This window comes from Lissotriton vulgaris, chromosome 9, assembly GCF_964263255.1.
Source record: "Lissotriton vulgaris chromosome 9, aLisVul1.2, whole genome shotgun sequence".
In the NCBI taxonomy this organism is placed as follows: Eukaryota; Metazoa; Chordata; class Amphibia; order Caudata; family Salamandridae; genus Lissotriton; species Lissotriton vulgaris.
The window spans coordinates 273062123-273079887 of NC_141697.1; the positions used below are offsets into that span (position 1 = coordinate 273062123).

A 17765-nucleotide genomic window follows, 5' to 3' on the forward strand; every position below is an offset into this window, starting at 1 on the left:
TTTCTCATGCTACTGGTAGCCAATCAGTCCGCACGCTCCCGCGGGAGTCTGTTTCCTGCGGAAGCGAATTGGCCCAAGGGAAAAAAAGCTTCCTGGGACAATCAGAACAATATTTTTGAACTAGCACTCCCGCAAGACTCTCACAAAACTCTAGCGGAACTAACCATCCAGGTATACAAATAGGTTTGAAGCTTAATGTCTCAAAAACTACTCAACAAATTTTCACCAAATCACAATGAGCACAAGCTGCGATTCAAGATCTATCTTCCTGCCAAATTTTGTTAAATTCCGTTCTGCAGTTTTTGGGATAGCACTGCCTAAGGAAGTCACTGAAAAAGGAATAGGGATTGTACGGTTAGGGAAACCCCGCTCTTTTTTTTCTCAGCAACCGCTTGACGGATCATCCTGAACCTTTCCTTTTACAAACTAGGGAAAAAGGGAGCAGTTTTTAGGAAAGATTCATCAAACAGCACCAAAGTTAAATGCAATACACAAACAAAACTTCTGGAGAAACAGAAGCCTAACTATAACTACCCAGTGGTGAACACTACTGGGCTATATATATATATATATATATATATATATATATATATATATATATATATATATATATATATATATATATATATATATATATATATATATATATATATATATATATATATATATATATATATATATATATTCACTGAAAATAACAAAGGTTAAAGAGACATTACAGTTAGGAGAATACGTTGATGCCAACATAATGTTTTTGAACTCTCTCAAAAAAAAAAAAATCACCAGCTATAGTTAGCAGAGCTAACTAACTTGTGCCTCCGCCATGCAAAGCTTATGACCTTACGTATTACATCACTCACTACATGTTTTGACATAATTGATGACATCACTGATGACATTATCCCAGCTTCTTTTGTACACATTACTCTATAAGCTAATATGGCATTAGAGGTCTGAAAGTAAGTTTAAATTAGCCCAGAATAATATGAAGAATCATTAATGCCATCATACACACAACTCACTTAGGTCAAAAAAGCTTTTTTATGACCCTATATCACACACTTCATGGGTAGCCGTGTTTAAATTGACAATCAACCACAGATAGAAGGATAACCCCTACTGCATGCACTGTTCAATCTGTATACAACTATTCAGAGAAAAGCTCCAGATACTCAACTTCTGTTACATATCTAATGCCCTAATACTGACAGCCTTTACTTGTATCAAGCCCTTCAGCCACCGAACGTACAGTGAGAAATGAAGTGGATATGAATAGAAAAGTGAGTACTGTAAACAGTGCCTACTCTATGGAGAGAGTTTACTCTTTACCACACTGTTGGCAGAAACTGAAACTCTCATGATTAATACACTACAGAGTATTACAAATAATCTACTAAGAAGAGTGCTCACTCTACAAAACGTATCCAAAGAAACATTATTCATTAAAGATCCCAAGGTCTGAAAGAGCTAGAGGTCATACTACATGCAACCTTCTCACTGTGGTGAAACTTCACAGAGAGCCCCATCTTCTGAAGCTAATCAAGTAAAAATGTTAGTACCTGGTGCACACAGTCTTCTATATTATGTAGAAATTTCCCTGCTAAATTGATTTTGTCTAAGTTCTCATGGCTGCTTAAAATACTTAGTATCTATTACGTGGAATCTTTGCCACTTTGGAAACATTTTCTGCAGAATCAAACAACTCGTGTGGTACTTACTGGACAACAGTTGTCACATGTATCCTGCACACAGAGTTGCTCCTGAATGTAAAGATTTATATAAAGTTCAATACCCATACACAGCTATTATGCATTAGGAGCACATTTGCTTTGCAAACACTTGAACCCATTAGCAAGACACAGGCTGTACACAATTAGGTAGAGAAGTAATATGGTAGTTACCCACCACTATCTAAACTATAAAATAAATGAACACACTCATTGGATGATGTCCTCAGTGAGGTCATAAATAATGTAATAGAACATGTCATGAGTAATGTAATATGTGAGGTTATACAAGGTGTATAGCGGGGCACAAGTTATAGTTAGCTCTCCTAATTTTAAATGATTAATTTCTCTTTTTTTTACTTCAAAATGTTATACTGGATCGGACAAATTCTCCCATCTATAACCCCACTTTAACATTTGTTTTTTTCTGTGAATTTAAAAAGTTTTTTTCAGCATAAAGCAATATTTTATTACCATATGTAAAGCCATCCCCGACATGCACAGCCTTTGGCCATGTGGTGGTGGAGGATGGGGTTGGGTCGTTAGACCAGCATGGCTTGCAGTTAGACCCTGTGGCTAATCTCTTGCAGTCAAGCAATCCATGCTGCACCTGCTGCCACGTCCTGCGTTCAACCCCCCGCCAGTATACAGGCCCCCTCACCAGAGGAGGGGGGTTGCGCATCCCCCTTCCTAAGCCACTACTGACCCCCCTGGGCCCTTTATTTCTAAAAAGGGGAGGGATTGTGTACAGCCCGCCTCTCCATGTTACTATTGGTACTGGAGACCCCATTCTCCCGGGGTCTAAAACTATATTATTATTAGGTAAGGGGATGCATGGTGTCCCTCCACAAACCTTAAGAGACCTGGGGTAACCATTCACCAGGAACAAATACATTATGATTGGCCCCCGCCCAATTGTGCCCCGGGAATCCATTGCCCTGGGGCCATACTTTAGTATAGGAGATGAAAGTACACAACCCACCTCCCTGAGCCTCAAGAGGCTCTCGGGACCCAATCCCTCAGGCCAAATACTTTAAAAACAGGTACGGGAGCAAGTGGCCCCACTTCTCCACGCTCAAATGGGCTCCAAGGCTTGGGCCAAATACTTTATTATTTGGGGTGGGGTAACATGCGCCCCCCCCATCAAGCCCAATTAGGCCTCAGAGACCCCATGCCCCGGGGCAATATATTAGTATGGCCTCCCTCCCTGAGTCTCAATAGGCCCCAGAGACCCCATTCCCCGGGACAAGACGCAATTACAAAATGGAGGTGGTGCACAGGCCCCCGACCCTCATTAGGCCTCAGGGACCCCAGCCCTGTGGCCATATGCAATTAAAAAGGGAAGTCGCGCAGCCCCCCTCCCTGAGTCTCAATAGTCCTCTGGGACCAAATGCAATTATTAGAGGTAGGAGGGCATGCAGCACCCCTCCTCAACCCTTTTTCAGCCTTGGAAACCCCATCTTGAGTATCGATAGGGGAACTCAACGGCCCCAGCCGGCTCCCCACATGATGTGGGAACCAGCTTGGGTCCCGCCCGGAGGGAGCAGAAATTTATGGTTGCTCCCTCCGGGCAGGGGCAATATTTGTGGTTTCCCATCCTACAAGAGTGCAGGCACATAAACAAAAGTCTGCTCCCACCCGGCAGGACATTTTCAAATCTATCGCCTGCTGGAAGCAGACATGCCTTCCCTGTCAGTGCTAATGCAGGCAGGGAAGGCATGTTTGCTCCAGCCCAGAGGAAGATTTAAAAATGCTCCCATGTTCTTTCTTGCTGATGCTAGTGCAGGTGGGGAAACTTCTCTATTCCGAGGGTGGGAGGCTCGGGACAGAGTAATTGAGCCAGCCCCGGAGGGTGGGGGGGGGGGGGGGGGGGGCAGGGGCCAACAAAGGCTTTGGAAGGGTTTTTTACATGTATTTTTACCAATCTGCCCCAAGAGATTTGATCCCCAGGACCTTTAAAGGTTTGGGAGGGGAGTGGGGTCACGCCTCTCTCCTCTCTCCTTTTTCTTCCAAAAAGAAATCAGCCCCAGGGGGTGGGGTACCTAGGGCTCAAAATGGGCTTGGAGATGGGCCAACCACTCATGCCCCCCTCCACAAACATTTCTTTTTAAAAATGGCAGGCCGCCATTTCTTTTTTTCTGTGAATCCGAAAAAAGAAAATGATTTTTTTGGGCCCCAGGCAGGTTCCCCTGGGTCCCCCCACAAGGCCTCGGAATGCACAGTATCCCTACCTTGCCCCTTATATTATTTCGATTTTTACACTTCAGGACAGAGGGAAAAGATCTTACGCCAATCAGTGGGCTTCGTCATTTAAAATAGGGTTTGAGGGACTCTCACAAGAGTCTCTCAAACCCAACCGTCCAGATACACAAATATTTTGGATTTGCACCAAATAACCAAAAAAGCACACTCTATGGACTAAGATCTCGCTTCCTTCCAAATTTGGTGTAATGACGTTCAGCAGTGTTTGCTGTAGTGTAAGCTAAAGAAGTCTATGGAAAATGCACGGAGATTTTGCTGTCCTTTTTTCTCAGCCTCTGCTTGACGGATCACCCCAAAACTTCCGAAGCACAAACTAGACAACAAAGCACTTTTTGAGAACATTTTGGGGAGATTTGTCAAGCAGCACCAAAGTTATAAGCAACACAAAAAACACATTTCCTACGGAAACAAAATCTTAACTATAACTACCCAGTGGTAAGGTATGTATACCTTACTTTAAATATATTTCATCGTAGTAGAGGCATGCGTGGTAAAGGCATTATATGTTAAAGGCAGTACATGGTAAAGATGGCGTGGTAAAGCATTCCATTGAACAGACAGTGCTGAACAGGCTACCTCCCCACCATTTTCCTTTGGCATGCCTTCTGTGCAGGTAAATCTACCTGTGCTATAGTAGGATTGCTGCTGAGGCTACTGAAGTGTTTCATCCATCTGTTGGAAGTAACACCTGTCATAAGACGTGTAATGCTTCCTGTATACTCCATTTCTTTCCTATCCCATGGCCTTCAGGGCATTCATCTCTGCTTTTATACAATCTATAACATTAATGTGCAATCCAAGCAGAGAATGGAAGACTTAGAATTCTCTGCTGGGCTTCGGTTTTAGACCCGTAAGTCTTAGCCTCGGCCTTCTTGAAGAATCTCTTGGAAGTCTGTCTTCCTTTAATAGTTTGAGACCTGTCATAATGGCCTATGTGGCACTTGCTGTCTTCGTGCCAGTTGCTGAAGTGCCACACATCTTCCGGCTTACTGAGTCCTTGCATTTTCTCTCCTTGCAAGGAGCAATAGCGCAAGAAGGTGCCGCTGCATGTGACTTTCTTGCCCCTGAGATGGTCACTAAATCCGGTAGAAGATCTGACCTTGGAAAAAGTGGCTCTTGGTCTGGAGTATTATATTTCTTTTGAAGTCACAATGAAGCAGATTTTACAGATGCAAAAACTAGAAATTGTTGCGCTGCACACTCTAACAGACAAGGGATTAAGAGTAGTAACTTCCTGGATGATATTTGGAATAAAGACTTGTGTGTAAGAAGTCTGAGTTGAGATAAGGATATTCAACTTGGCTGCACCCCTGACTAGGACTTTATTAAATGTGGTTGTCGTCTACAGGAAAGACCTGTGCTGGATAAGAGTCAGCCAGTGTCAATGAATAATCTCTGATGAAGGAATAGTTAGTGGCGTAATAAGACCAGACAGGACAGAGTCTATGACTTTGATGATATCTTTGCAAACTAGAGCTCTTGCTCGTTCGCCTTGAAAGCCTAGAGCGCAAACTTGATCTTTTGCAAGATTGTGTACTGGAGTGACATCTTCCACTCCTGTTTGGTATTTTGGGATCGGTAGGCTTAGAATGAGCAGGTGGAGGCTGGGACACCACTGGTGACTTTGGCATTTCTGCACCTCCAAAAGGAACTAGAAGAGTAGGGGGTCCCAGCGAAAATCTAGATCGCCACTGCGGTAATTACTGTAGTTTGGGAGTAGGGCCTTGTATATCCAAAATCAGAGGACCTCAGAACCCATCATAAGATGGTTGAACGGTTCAAAAGAAAGTTGAAACCTTGAAGAGAAGGATCCAGAAAGCCATAAGATGGCTGGTTTCTGGGCCTTGTAGGAAGAGGAGGAGGAGGCTGAGAACATGATCTCCCCTAGGCCTCAACATCGAAGGAGGCGACAAACGCGTAGAACACCTTTGAGAGTCAATGATGAATGGAGTACTTAAATCAATGAAGGTTTAAAGTTGTTGCATCAACACTGAATTGTCTTTTGATGGCGACCAAGTCTATGACGGCGAGCCGGATGGGACTGCACCTGTTCTCGACATCAGCAGGGTGCATTGTCTTCTCTTATGAGATGTGGGCCTCTGGAAGGTAAATTATGTAGAGGCTGTGCAGGTCAGACTCTTATTCTTTCAACAGGAAGGGCACTTACTAAATTATGAGGGCTTTGCAACAGGAAAATGAAAAATAATTCAGATAACTGTTGAAAAATAGTTCCAGTACTTTGGGACTGAAAAGGTTTTGAAACGGCTTGGAAAAGATTTCCAAAGCAAAAAAGGCAGAGTTTAGTACTCCAGGATCCTGTTGCCAGGAACCAGAAAACATATGGGACATATTGGTATACAGGAGGCGAGGTGAGGCCTTTCAAGGCACAGTGACAGCTTTCACTTTCATGTCCATGGTAGCCTATCTGCTAAGACTGCCCTTCATTTCCTTTATTTTCCCTTTAAAAAAAGGCTTGTGAACGATGTTCCTAGTCAATGTTTGCTAATGTAGTGAGTACTTGGTTTGATTGGGTGCTTTTCTAAAATATAAAAGGGGATAAACAAGTTAAGGTTGACCATTTTAGCCTTTTTAATAGACTGCAAAGACTTTTTTTCTATAATTAAGCGCACTTGCCCACTGAAAAGTCTTGTGCATGTGTATAGATCTACATTTTTATATATTTTTTTGTAAAGTGCACCTAAATCCCCCATGTAGCTATGGCATTTCATTACTTAAGAATACTGATGACCATCCCCTGGAAGAGAACAGAAGGGAATTTACTCAAAGAGTTGTAAAGAAGTGGAGGAATTTGCCTGTGAGCCTAACAGAATCAGAAAGATTCACGTGTGAGCTCAATGAAGAACAGAAGAGGTTTACCTGCAAGCATGCTGAAGAACATGATAATTTACCTGTGAGCATGCTGGAGAACAGCATTGCTGGGAAGTAGTGGTGAAAGTACAAGACTCTTCCCATGACAAAGAATGGGCAGTAATGTAGAAACCAGCCCAACATTACAAGGCCCCCGCCTCTAATCAGGACTTGGCATCGCCCTAAAATACAAACACATAGAGAAATGTTATTTACCAATAAAACATCAACAGAATATACTTGAATACAGAGATTTATTTATCTGGCAACTGTTGTTTACATTCATGTTTATTGCATAGAATAGAAGATACATGTCCAAATCATTTGCACGGCTGACTTGCCTTTCAATGTGGGAAACAGAGACATCTTTAAAACTTTAAGAATTATACATTTTTCATACCTTTTTCATCTTCCTTTAGTTTGCATTGTTAATGCACTGCTTGAAGTGGATGAGAACATAACAGAGAATGTGTTGTGGGCAGCGCTTTACAGGACACACATTACGAATGGAAGGGTACAACTTACTTTCCCACTAGAAAAATCTGTCTTCTAGCACTGGTTATGGGGCGGAGCAAATGCAGTTGTGGTAATGGGTGAATAATTTGCTGCTGCATTCGGGGACCCCCCCAAATATTTTAAATCCAGTATACACATATGTGTATTCACCAGGTCTAGTTATATCTCAAGGAACTATAACCTGTGCCCTAAATTAACTATAACTTGTGCCTCACAATGCAGTGTTGTCATCAATGATGTCATAGAACATGCCATAAGTGATGTGACTATGGAAGATCATTAGCAGTGCAGTGCATGGCAAGGGTGCAAGATATATTTACTGATGGTCCCCTTCCTTTTACTAACGTGCTGTTCACAGTGCAGACTGAAGTGCATACATTGACAATGAACAGCATATTTGCTGTAACAGGAACACTATCCTGGTGTGCACCTAATGCATACAGCTAAAGGTGCATTGCAGTGCAAACATGGAAGGTGTGCTAGAACTTTAATTCAAGCCCAGGTGCTTACAATTCAATGATGCCTTGTGCTGGCAGTTGCCTCAGACTCAGGTCATTTTGGAGAATAAGCATAGTTAGATAAAGACTAAAGCTTTGCCACTAATATTCCACAGATCAAGATAACAAGCTGAGGAGGGAGAGGGGTAATTTACAACTTCACTGAAGGTCATCAGGATGCATAACCAGCACTAGGAGTATGTTATTTCTTCTGAATCGTATTACTTTCATTGATAGTCTAAGTAGCAAGAAAATCCCTAATATCCTGTGGCTCTCAGATATAAGTACTATCAGTGAGTAGGAAAATGCTACTTACCAGTATGCATCTGTTCTTGGCATGTAGAGCTGCAGAGTCTCACACTGAGCATTAGATCGCCACCTGGTGTTCGGCTCGGATGATTGCATGTTTTTGCCGTCTTGGAAGAAGTCTTTGTAGTCCCGAGATAGGTGACTCCTCCCTTGGACGATAGTGCACATGGGTATTGACTCCATCCTTAGATTGTTTTTCGCCATGATGGGAAATGATGGAGTTAGTAGAAAGAAAAAGGGGATGTCCATGTGTGTATATATCTGATTAAGATAGAACTGGAACAGATACAGGTTCCGGGGAGGCGGGTGGGTGTGTGAGACTCTGCAGCTCTACATGCCAAGAACAGATGCATACTGGTAAGTAGCATTTTCCGTTCGAGGCAGATGAGGTGCAGATCTCACACTGAGTATTGATTATACAGCAGTGTTTCCCCTAGCGGTGGTCGCCTGTATCTGTTGCAGTAGTTTGAAAAAGTTTTGAGGTTAGCTTGGCCTACAGCAGGTGTCTGCTTTGCTTGCACATCAACACAATAGTGTTTAGTGAAGGTATGTATTGTAGACCATGTTGCTGCTTTGCATATGTCTTCTATAGGAATGTTCCCTAAGAAAGCCATAGATAGAGGCTCATAGTTTGCATGTGCAGTGCGCCCTAGGAGGAATTGTTAATGTACGTTTAGCTTTTTGATAACATATTTGTATGCATTTTACAATCCACCTAGCAATTCCAGCTATGGTGATGGGGTTACCTATATGTGTTGGTGAGAAAACTATAACAATTGTTTTGTTTTTCGAAAGGCTTTGGTTCTGTCAATATAATAGAGAAGGGCTCTTTTTATGTCTAGGGTGTGTAGAGCTCTTTGTGCTACAGAGTCTTGGTTTTTGAACAAACACTGGCAACTCTATAGATTGGTTTAGATTAAATGGAGTAATGATTTTAGGAAGGAATTTTGGATTTGTTCTTAGGAACACTTTGTTACAGTGTAATTGTAGAAATGGTTCTTGTATAGTGAATGCTTGAATCTCACTCACTCTTCTAAGAGAGGTAATAGCAATAAGGAAAGCTGTTTTCCATGTGAGGAATAGCAGTTCACATTTGTGTAAAGGTTCAAAAGGGTGTCCCTTGAGCCTGGTAAGAACAATGTTTAGGTTCCACACGGGAGAGGGTGGTAACCTAGGAGGAATGATTCTTTTTAATCCTTCCAATAATGCTTTAATTGCAGGTACTCTAAATAATGACATGTTGCCTATTTTGTAGGTATGCAGCAATGGCTGCAAGATGAAGCCGTTAGATGAATATGCTAAATTATATCTTTGTAAGTGTAGAAGGTAGCAGATGATATTCTGGATAGAAGCATCCAGGGGATCTATTTGGTTATTGGTGCAGTACATGGCAAATCTTTTCCATGTTGCTGCATAGCAAGCTCTAGTAGGAGGTCTTCTGGCTTCCTTAATGATATTCATACAGTCTGGTGGTAGGTTAAGGTACCGCCATCTTGGGTGTGGGCTCAGAGCCGCTCCCAAGATGCCTCTGGGGGTAGCGCTCTAGTCTTTCTGTGTGCTCTTTGCCATACACCATTTAAAGGACTAGAATGCAAGCGCACAGCGGCGCGCCGGAGGAGCGCCAGAGGAAAGCCCGTCTGCGCCCGTCCGAGCCAGGACGGGCCCAGGGGCCAGTACCCTTCGTCTGCCTCATATATACTCTATGGATACCCTTCGGGCTCTTAGGACAGGTAATACTGGGCTAGACACTACAATACTAGCCAAGCTCCGGGAAGAAGCTTTGCTGCAGGGAGAAGGCGAACCCAGACGATCTAGGAGTTCGCCACACCCCCTTAGGTCCCGAGGGCTAAAAATAGCGACGCTTAACAGGCGTTCCTTGCAAAAGCACCATTTGGAGGTCTTTTCACTCCTTGCTGATGGCGAGATTGATATTCTTGCCCTTACGGAGACCTGGCTAGGTTCTTCATCTACGCCGGACATACTGGCGGCATTGCCTCCCGAATTTGACGCGCTATGGTATAATCGCCCCAATGACTGTCGAGGGGGGGGGGGGGGGGGGGGGGGGGAGTCGCCATTTTATTTAAAAAAAAGTCTGAAGATGACACAGGTCGTAGCTGAAAACTGTGACTGTGCGGAGCTCCTGGGGATAAAAATCTCACTTAAATCCTCCTGTATTATGTTGCTGGTAGTGTACCGCCCACCACAGAGCTCGCCAGATTTTAATGACGCCTTCCTGGAGCTCTTGACGGATTTGGGCTCCAGATATAAATCCCTTATGGTGTTAGGGGACTTCAACTACCACTGGGATAAGGTACCTAGAGACCTCATAGGGTTAGAGTTCGAAAATAATCTTTCCTCGCTTAACCTTCAGCAACTAGTAGTGGGACCTACGCATGTGAAGGGCCATACCCTAGACTTAATCTGGTCCTCCATATCCCAGACAGAAATAAAAGAGGTTAGTCCCTGTATATGGTCAGACCATTTCCCGATGAAGTTCTGGGTTTTCCAGGAGACCCCTCACCTGCAGTGTCCAGTCAATTGTGGAGAAAGTTCGGGTCTTGGAAGAAGATAGAGGCAGACTCTTTACTTTCCATGCTGCTTTCCACTCCCCCTCCTAAGATGAGGGAGAGGAACCTAGACTCCGATACTACTGCCCTTATGGCCTGGATCCGAGCTGCTCTGGACAAATTGGCCCTTGAGCGGCTGGAGAAGACCAGAGCAAAAGGAAAGGGAGCACTGTGGTTTGATGCCACACTCAGGGAAAAGAAACAAGCCCTCCGTAAGGCGGACAGAAGGTGGAGACTCAGCTACAGCCCAGCGGAGTCCGAAACCTATAAAATGCTTCTGTCAACATACAAGGCGGATATCCTGGTGAGGAAGTCAGCCTTCTATGAGAATAGAATTAGAGGGGCCACAAACAAACAAAGGGAGACCTTTGCGATCCTAAGGGAATTAACGCAGATGGATGGGAAGATTCCTGCTAGTGACCAACCCGACTGTGACACCTTTCAGAGGTTCTTTCTTCTTTTGAAAGTACAGGACATTATTAGGGATATCACGGAGATCCCAGCTGAACCTCTGTTGTCATCTAGCCCTGCTAGTCAGGAGCCGATAGGGACGTTGAACAGTTTCCCATGTATTGACGAGGAGAGTTTGGCTGTGCTTGTCAGCCAAGTCAAGTCAGGTTCCAGCACGGATCCATGCCCCCGAGCATCTTTCAAATGGCCCTGCCTGGTATTCAAACTCAGCTGTTGAGCCTACTGAACGATTCATTAGAGGCGGGCTATCTCCCAGTCCAGCTGAAGGAAGATAGGGTCTTTCCACTCTTAAAGAAAGCAGGAGCAGACACCAAGGCTCTAAAGAACTATAGGCTATCTCCCAACTGCCATTTCTGGGCAAAATCATGGAAAAACATGCTCTGAACACACTGGCTAGCTACCTGGAGGAACATGGCTTACTCAATGCCAGGCAGGCGGGCTTTCGGCCCCAACATAGCACAGAACTAGTAATGGCCACTGTTGAGCTGAGAATCAGGGTGGACAATAAACAACCTTGTGCCCTGATTCTATTGGACTTGTCAGCGGCATTCGATACGGTCAGCCATACCATCTTGCTGAACCGTATCGCAAAGCTGGGAATAACAGGACAAGCGCTCAAGTGGCTTGAATCTTTTCTGACGGGTCGAACCCAGAGGGTGCAGTTGAGAGACCAGTTATCTGAGGCAAGTGATGTGACCTGGGGCGTACCCCAGGGGTCCGCACTTTCTCCCTTGCTCTTTAATATTTACTTACAACCCCTGGTGGAGGAGTTAATGCATAGGAATTGTCAAACTTTTAACTATGCTGACGATACCCAGCTATTGGTCCAGTTGGAAGATACAAGGGAAGCACAGGAATCGGTAAGGAATTTTCTCCGATTCACTGTAAATTGGATGACCAATAACCTTCTGAAAGACAACGCTGAAAAAACAGAGGAGCTGGTCATCACAAACCGAGTCAATCCCTGGTGCGAGCTGTTCTAGCCCCCAGAAGTAGGTACTAGAAAAAACAAGGGGGACCCTAAAGGTGGCTGTGGACCAAGGGTTTAAGTCAATTAACCCCTTTAGTGCTAAGGCATTATTAGTATTCTCATATAATTTCCATTAAAATCAATGGAAAGTCCATGACGAGTTACCCTTGTCATTAGCATCCAAGGGGTTAAGGAAAAACAACGGTCCAAAGCAGTTTCAGAGATATGAGGCAATGATAAACAGACCATAATAGGCTGCTATATATTTGTCCAAGTCCAGCCGGACAGGGAGTTTATTTTCATAATGATCATTGAATTTATAACATCTCAGTACATGAGCAACATTTCAGAAATAAAGGGCACAATCCTGTGCTTTACTCAGGACAGAGAACACAGTGAAAAGATAGAGGATAGCTTTGTAAGAAAAAAGAAGAGATTTCGCAGGCAAAGGAGAAGTGAGCAAGCTAGACACTTTTTAAATCAGTGTTACAAGTGATTGCCAGAGTAGTACATACAGAAATTAATACAAATTGGTTTCAGTGTATGGCTACTTAAAAAAATCGACGTTTCGATACCGCGCTCTAAATTACATTGGGATCATCATCAGGACGGTACAAAATTACTATGCCTGGTTAGAACAATGATGCGTCTCATTGGTACGGATTTTTGAGTCCAGTGTGAGTCAAGGCTCTTTTGGGGCTCAGAGCATTGGTATGGTAACCAACTTCCGTAATTGGCTCGGTTTTGCTCAATGGTACGGGTTTTGCGAGTCCAGTGTGAGTCAAGGCTCGTATGGGGCTCATAGCGTCGGTATGGTAACCAACTTCCGTAATTGGCGCGGTTTTGCAGGGTTGATTCAATAGGGTTGCACAATGCAAATTAGTCATGGATTGAGGGTAGCGGTCCTTCGAATGGTTGGATCCACGGCGTGGAGGATCAATGTCCGTGCGTGTCGTGCGAGCTAGCACTGGCAGCCATGAGGTCAATACAAACATCCATGACTCATAATAATCTTATAAGTATAAAAAATCACTAATAAATAAAATGAATATATTCTCTAGCACTTATGTGTGACTAGTTTTGATCTATGTGGGATACAAATTATTCGTCAAATATTGACTGGCTTAGCTATAGACCTTTACCTAAACTAGTTAGCTTCCCTATGTGTAGCAAGCCTATTATACATATAGGGGTCCCCCTTTTCCAAATTAGGATATGTATGTGGGTCAGGAATATGGGGTACATCCTGTGGGTTTGGGTACTCCCAGTCTGGTGTATCACTTGGGTAGGGAAAAGGCTCATCTGGGTCTTCCCCTTCCCCTAGGTTATACTCATCATCATTCTGATGAGGTGTATGTGGTGGTGAAGAATGAGGAGGAGAATTTGAAGTGAAAAGTTTGGAGGAAGAGGAGGTGAAAGAGAAGGTACTGGAGAAGAAGGGTGCATAGGTGATGTGCATAGGTGATGTGGCAGAATCCTTCTTCTTGACGGGCACTGGAGGTGTAGGGCCTGTATCAAATTTCCTCTTTCTGTGTGTCATAGTAGAAACATATCCTGTTTGTGGATCAATGTAGATCCTTTTTTGTAAGGGATCAGGTTGAAAAAGCTCCTCTTCTTGGGGAACCACTTTCGGCGCCGATTTTTTCGGTTCAGGGGATGGTTGTTGCTTGACTTTAGCCTTAGGAGCTGTTGTAGAGTCATTTGGCGTAGGTTTCGACACCGAAGATATTGTTTTCGGAGTCAAGCCTGTTTTGCGGGCTTGTAAGCATCGGAAGCAGGCTTTGTGGGTTTTGGCACCGAAGATATTGTTTTTGGAGTTAAAGCTGTTTTGGTCGGCTTGGAAGAGTCAGAAACAGGCTTCATTGCTATCGGAGCCGTCTTGTCTTTAGGAGTCGATGGTTTCTGAGTGTCTTTAGGAACCGGGACTTCTTTCGGTTTCGGTGCAGAGGGAGCTGGTGGTATTGGCACATGCGGTTTGCTCGGTATGGAGCTACCGGAAGGCTTTAGTATTTTCTTCTGAGCCGGCTCGATGGCGGGGCTTTCGAAGCAATGTTTCGGTCGCGACTGGGCCCCGGAGGCGAAGTTTTGACCTTTGCCTTCGATTAAGGTGTTGGCACTGGGGTAGGGGCAGTACTACTCACGCATTGACCCGAAGGTATGGAGTCATCGGAGTCGTCTGCCTCAGATACGATTTGGAGATCATCAGAATCTTCCTCTGGGACACATGGACCTTCATCGAAGATATCCACCGGTTCCGGAGCCGATCTCTGCATATCGTGTTGACGGGCCCTCCGATCTCGAATGGTCTTTTTAGATCGAAAGGATGCGCAGGCTGCACAGCTAGACTCGTCGTGTTCTGGCGATAAGCACAGGTTACAGACCTCGTGATGGTCGCTGTGTGGAAAGTTTGCTCCACACTTGGGGCATCTCTTGAATTGCGTCCTTTCCATGAGTTGTAGGCCTCACGGCGTGAATAGGCCCAACGGCCCGCGTCGACTACCGGAATCAAGCTGATTAAGTCGTGTCGATAGTTATTGATATCGAAAGTTGTTTGGTAAAGTTTTTACGCATTGAACTACTTGAAAAGTAGATTTTGAACCGGAACGGAAAAGTTGCATCCGAACCCAGTGGTGGAAAAAAACAATCTAAGGATGGAGTCGATGCCCATGCGGACTATCGTTCAAGGGAGGAGTCACCTATCTCGTGACTACAAAGACTTCTTCCAAGATGACAACAACATGCAATCATCTGAGCCCAACACCAGGTGGTGATCTAATGCTCAGTGTGAGATCTGGAGCTCATATGCCTCGAACACATTTCTTCTGCATTGATAGTCATACATGTTAGACTAGAGAAGCAAGCAAATCCCCAACATCCTATCTGGCTTTCAGCCATAAGAGATAAAAGACTGCAAGTCTTAAAGTCTGGAACTTCGACACACAAAATGTATTAAGCGAAAAGAATCTTAAGGGTGGCCTGACCTATACTGTAGTCTTCTCTTTTGTCAGATTCAATGCTACTGTGACTGCCAAATTTGTGAAGAGATTTCCAAGAAGTCACTTTACAAATTATCCCAGTAGGTTACTCTTTAACCAAACTGTAGTTGCCACATTCCCTCTGCAGGAATGAGCCCGGGGCTTTGCTGGCAGTAATGTATTGGAGAATTGATGAGAAGAGGAAATACAGGCATTAATCCAATGAGAAAACAATTGCTTAAAGGAGACTACGTCTTTACGCATGGGGCCATAATTAATGAAAATTTGGTTTACCTTTTATAGGCTTTTGATCTCACACAATAAATGATGGTTGTGTTCAGCTCAGAAATTTACTCATGAACCCTACAGAAGAAAAGGAATCCTTTATCTATGAGCATGACGAAGATTAGGAGGGATTCTCCTGTCAGCATACTGTAGAACAGGAGGGTTTGTTGAGAGAAGGGTGAAAAAAAGGAGCGCTAAAAAAACTGGAAAAGTGATGGATGGATTATTATTCAATCCTGAGGCTACCCTAGGCAAAAAGAAGGATGAGTTCTCATGACTACACTTTTTGAGAAAGAAACAGTATAGGGTTCCACGGTTGAAAGAGCCTCTAGTTCACTAACCATGCATGCTTAAGTAACATTACTACATGCTACCTTCTATATTAGATCCTGCAGCTAAGCCTTGTGGATGTTTTAAAAAGGAGAATCCATTAATTTGGAAAATAGAAAATCAAGTTCCAAAGGAGGAGAAGATGTTCCTATTGGTGGAAAAAAATCTTTAATCTTTTAAGTTTGTCCTATGTCACTAGAGTCTTGAAGAAGGAAGACTTATGAAGACCTTTTCTTCATGCTGTAAAAGCTAGAAGATGGGCTTTAATCAAAGAAAATCACAGTTTAGCCTTAGCCACAACTAATGTGTGTGGCAGAATCACTTTTCTTTGCTTGAAATGAGATTATATTGTTGCTGTTGGCACAATAAGCAAAATCACTTCCATTTGAAAGCATGGGAGGAGCAGAAATTATTGGACATTGATAACAATAGGAAATACAGGAAACAAGCTAATGAAACGTCGATTTCATTTACCAAGGTAAGCCTGTGCCTATGGGGCTTTATTGAATGAAAAACTGGGTGGACTTTAAGACTTTTGGTCTTTTTCAATAAAAATGCAAAACCTTTCTACTGAAAGAATGCTTTGCTCAGCCCCCAAATAAGAAATGTACACATGACCATACAGAACAAAAGTGTCAATGTACCTGTAAGCATGGAGAAAAATGGGAGGTGGTGCCTGTGATAATGATAATGAACAAAAGGTCTGAAAAACGGAACTTATGGATTGCATAATCTGAAAATGAATCTAATTCAGGTGCAAAGAGATGTATTGTGCATGTCAAGGCAGAGTTTGGCTTTGTGTTACCGTATGACCTTCAGATTACTCTAGGGACAGTCACCATAGGCCTAGGAGGCATGGTCCGACACCACAAACAGACTTTCAGAGTGCCCATCAATATAATTATTTGCAACAGTCCCTGCATGGTTTGAAACCTGTGAATTTAGGGGGTAACGTTACCATAGCAGACTGAAGCATTTCGTTTCTCAAAAGTCTGGTCAAAGATCAGGGAGATGCTCTGGATCTGCGTCTGAAGACTCGGAAAGGAACAGAGGCTAGCATTAACAGGTGGCGCTTACATGCACTATGCCAACTAGGACTTCGCAGAAGAACTACACTAAAAGTTTCTGGGTCCAGTCTTATTCCTTGGAAGGTGAGGAATCTGCAGTTAGAAGTATCCATGAGAAACTCTCTTCTTTATCAAAGAAGACTTCTCCTTCTGCAGGCCGACCAGATGATATATTATTTTCATTTTGGGTTAAGTAGAACAGAGGTAGGAGGCACTGTGAAAGGAAGAGTATCCACCTTGAACAATCAAGTAACCACCTGTAGGTTGTAATATTTTGCAACCTGGAGTGGGGTACGGGAAGATTGGAGGAATCCTGAAATTGGACAGTGGTTGCCATATAGAATTAGTGACTGGAGTTAAATGGTGGACTTTAATCTGGAACCTCTCCTTTGACTGTAAGTCCACCTTTGCTGCTGATGAGAAGTAGGTAAGGCCTGTGTATAGAAAACGTTTCTGTTATTTATTTGGTGAAGGATCTTTCTGTAGATCCTGTAAATTGTTATGGAGCAGGATGAGGTGCCTCAGATGTTGTGCATACCTTAAGTGTTAGACGAGGGGAGGGAGGCTTTTTACTGATAGGTGACATTGCTACTGGCCTGGAGAGCATAACTGCTATTGATTCCACAGTTACAGCTGCCTCCACTTCCATAGGGCTCAGTGAAGTTTGAAGAGGGTCCACCTCGTCAGAGGTCCAAGAGCAACCTGACATCCAGTCACAGTAGGCGAGAGGCACAGCTTTTTCATTAGAGTCAAAGATTTTTACATTGAAGGAGTCAATGTCAACTATGTAGACTTGCACCACATTGAATTAGTACGATAACGAACAGAGAGACTTCAAATGTCTCCATATTGGTGGCTTCCTCAATGATGAGTGCCAGTTATGACTCAACATCAACACCAAGACAGATCCTGCCCTCGACG

General features: G+C 43.6%; 1 protein-coding gene across 1 annotated transcript in view; it reads right to left on the reverse strand.

The window, feature by feature from the left end:
• POMT2 (protein O-mannosyltransferase 2) overlaps positions 1 to 17765 on the reverse strand; it is a 475144-nt gene that overhangs the window by 16479 nt on the left and 440900 nt on the right. Inside the window, exon 19 of the mRNA XM_086937548.1 lies at positions 6899 to 7039. Within this exon, the coding sequence (XP_086793674.1) occupies positions 6899 to 7039 (141 nt within the window). The remainder of the gene's footprint in view (positions 1 to 6898; positions 7040 to 17765) is intronic.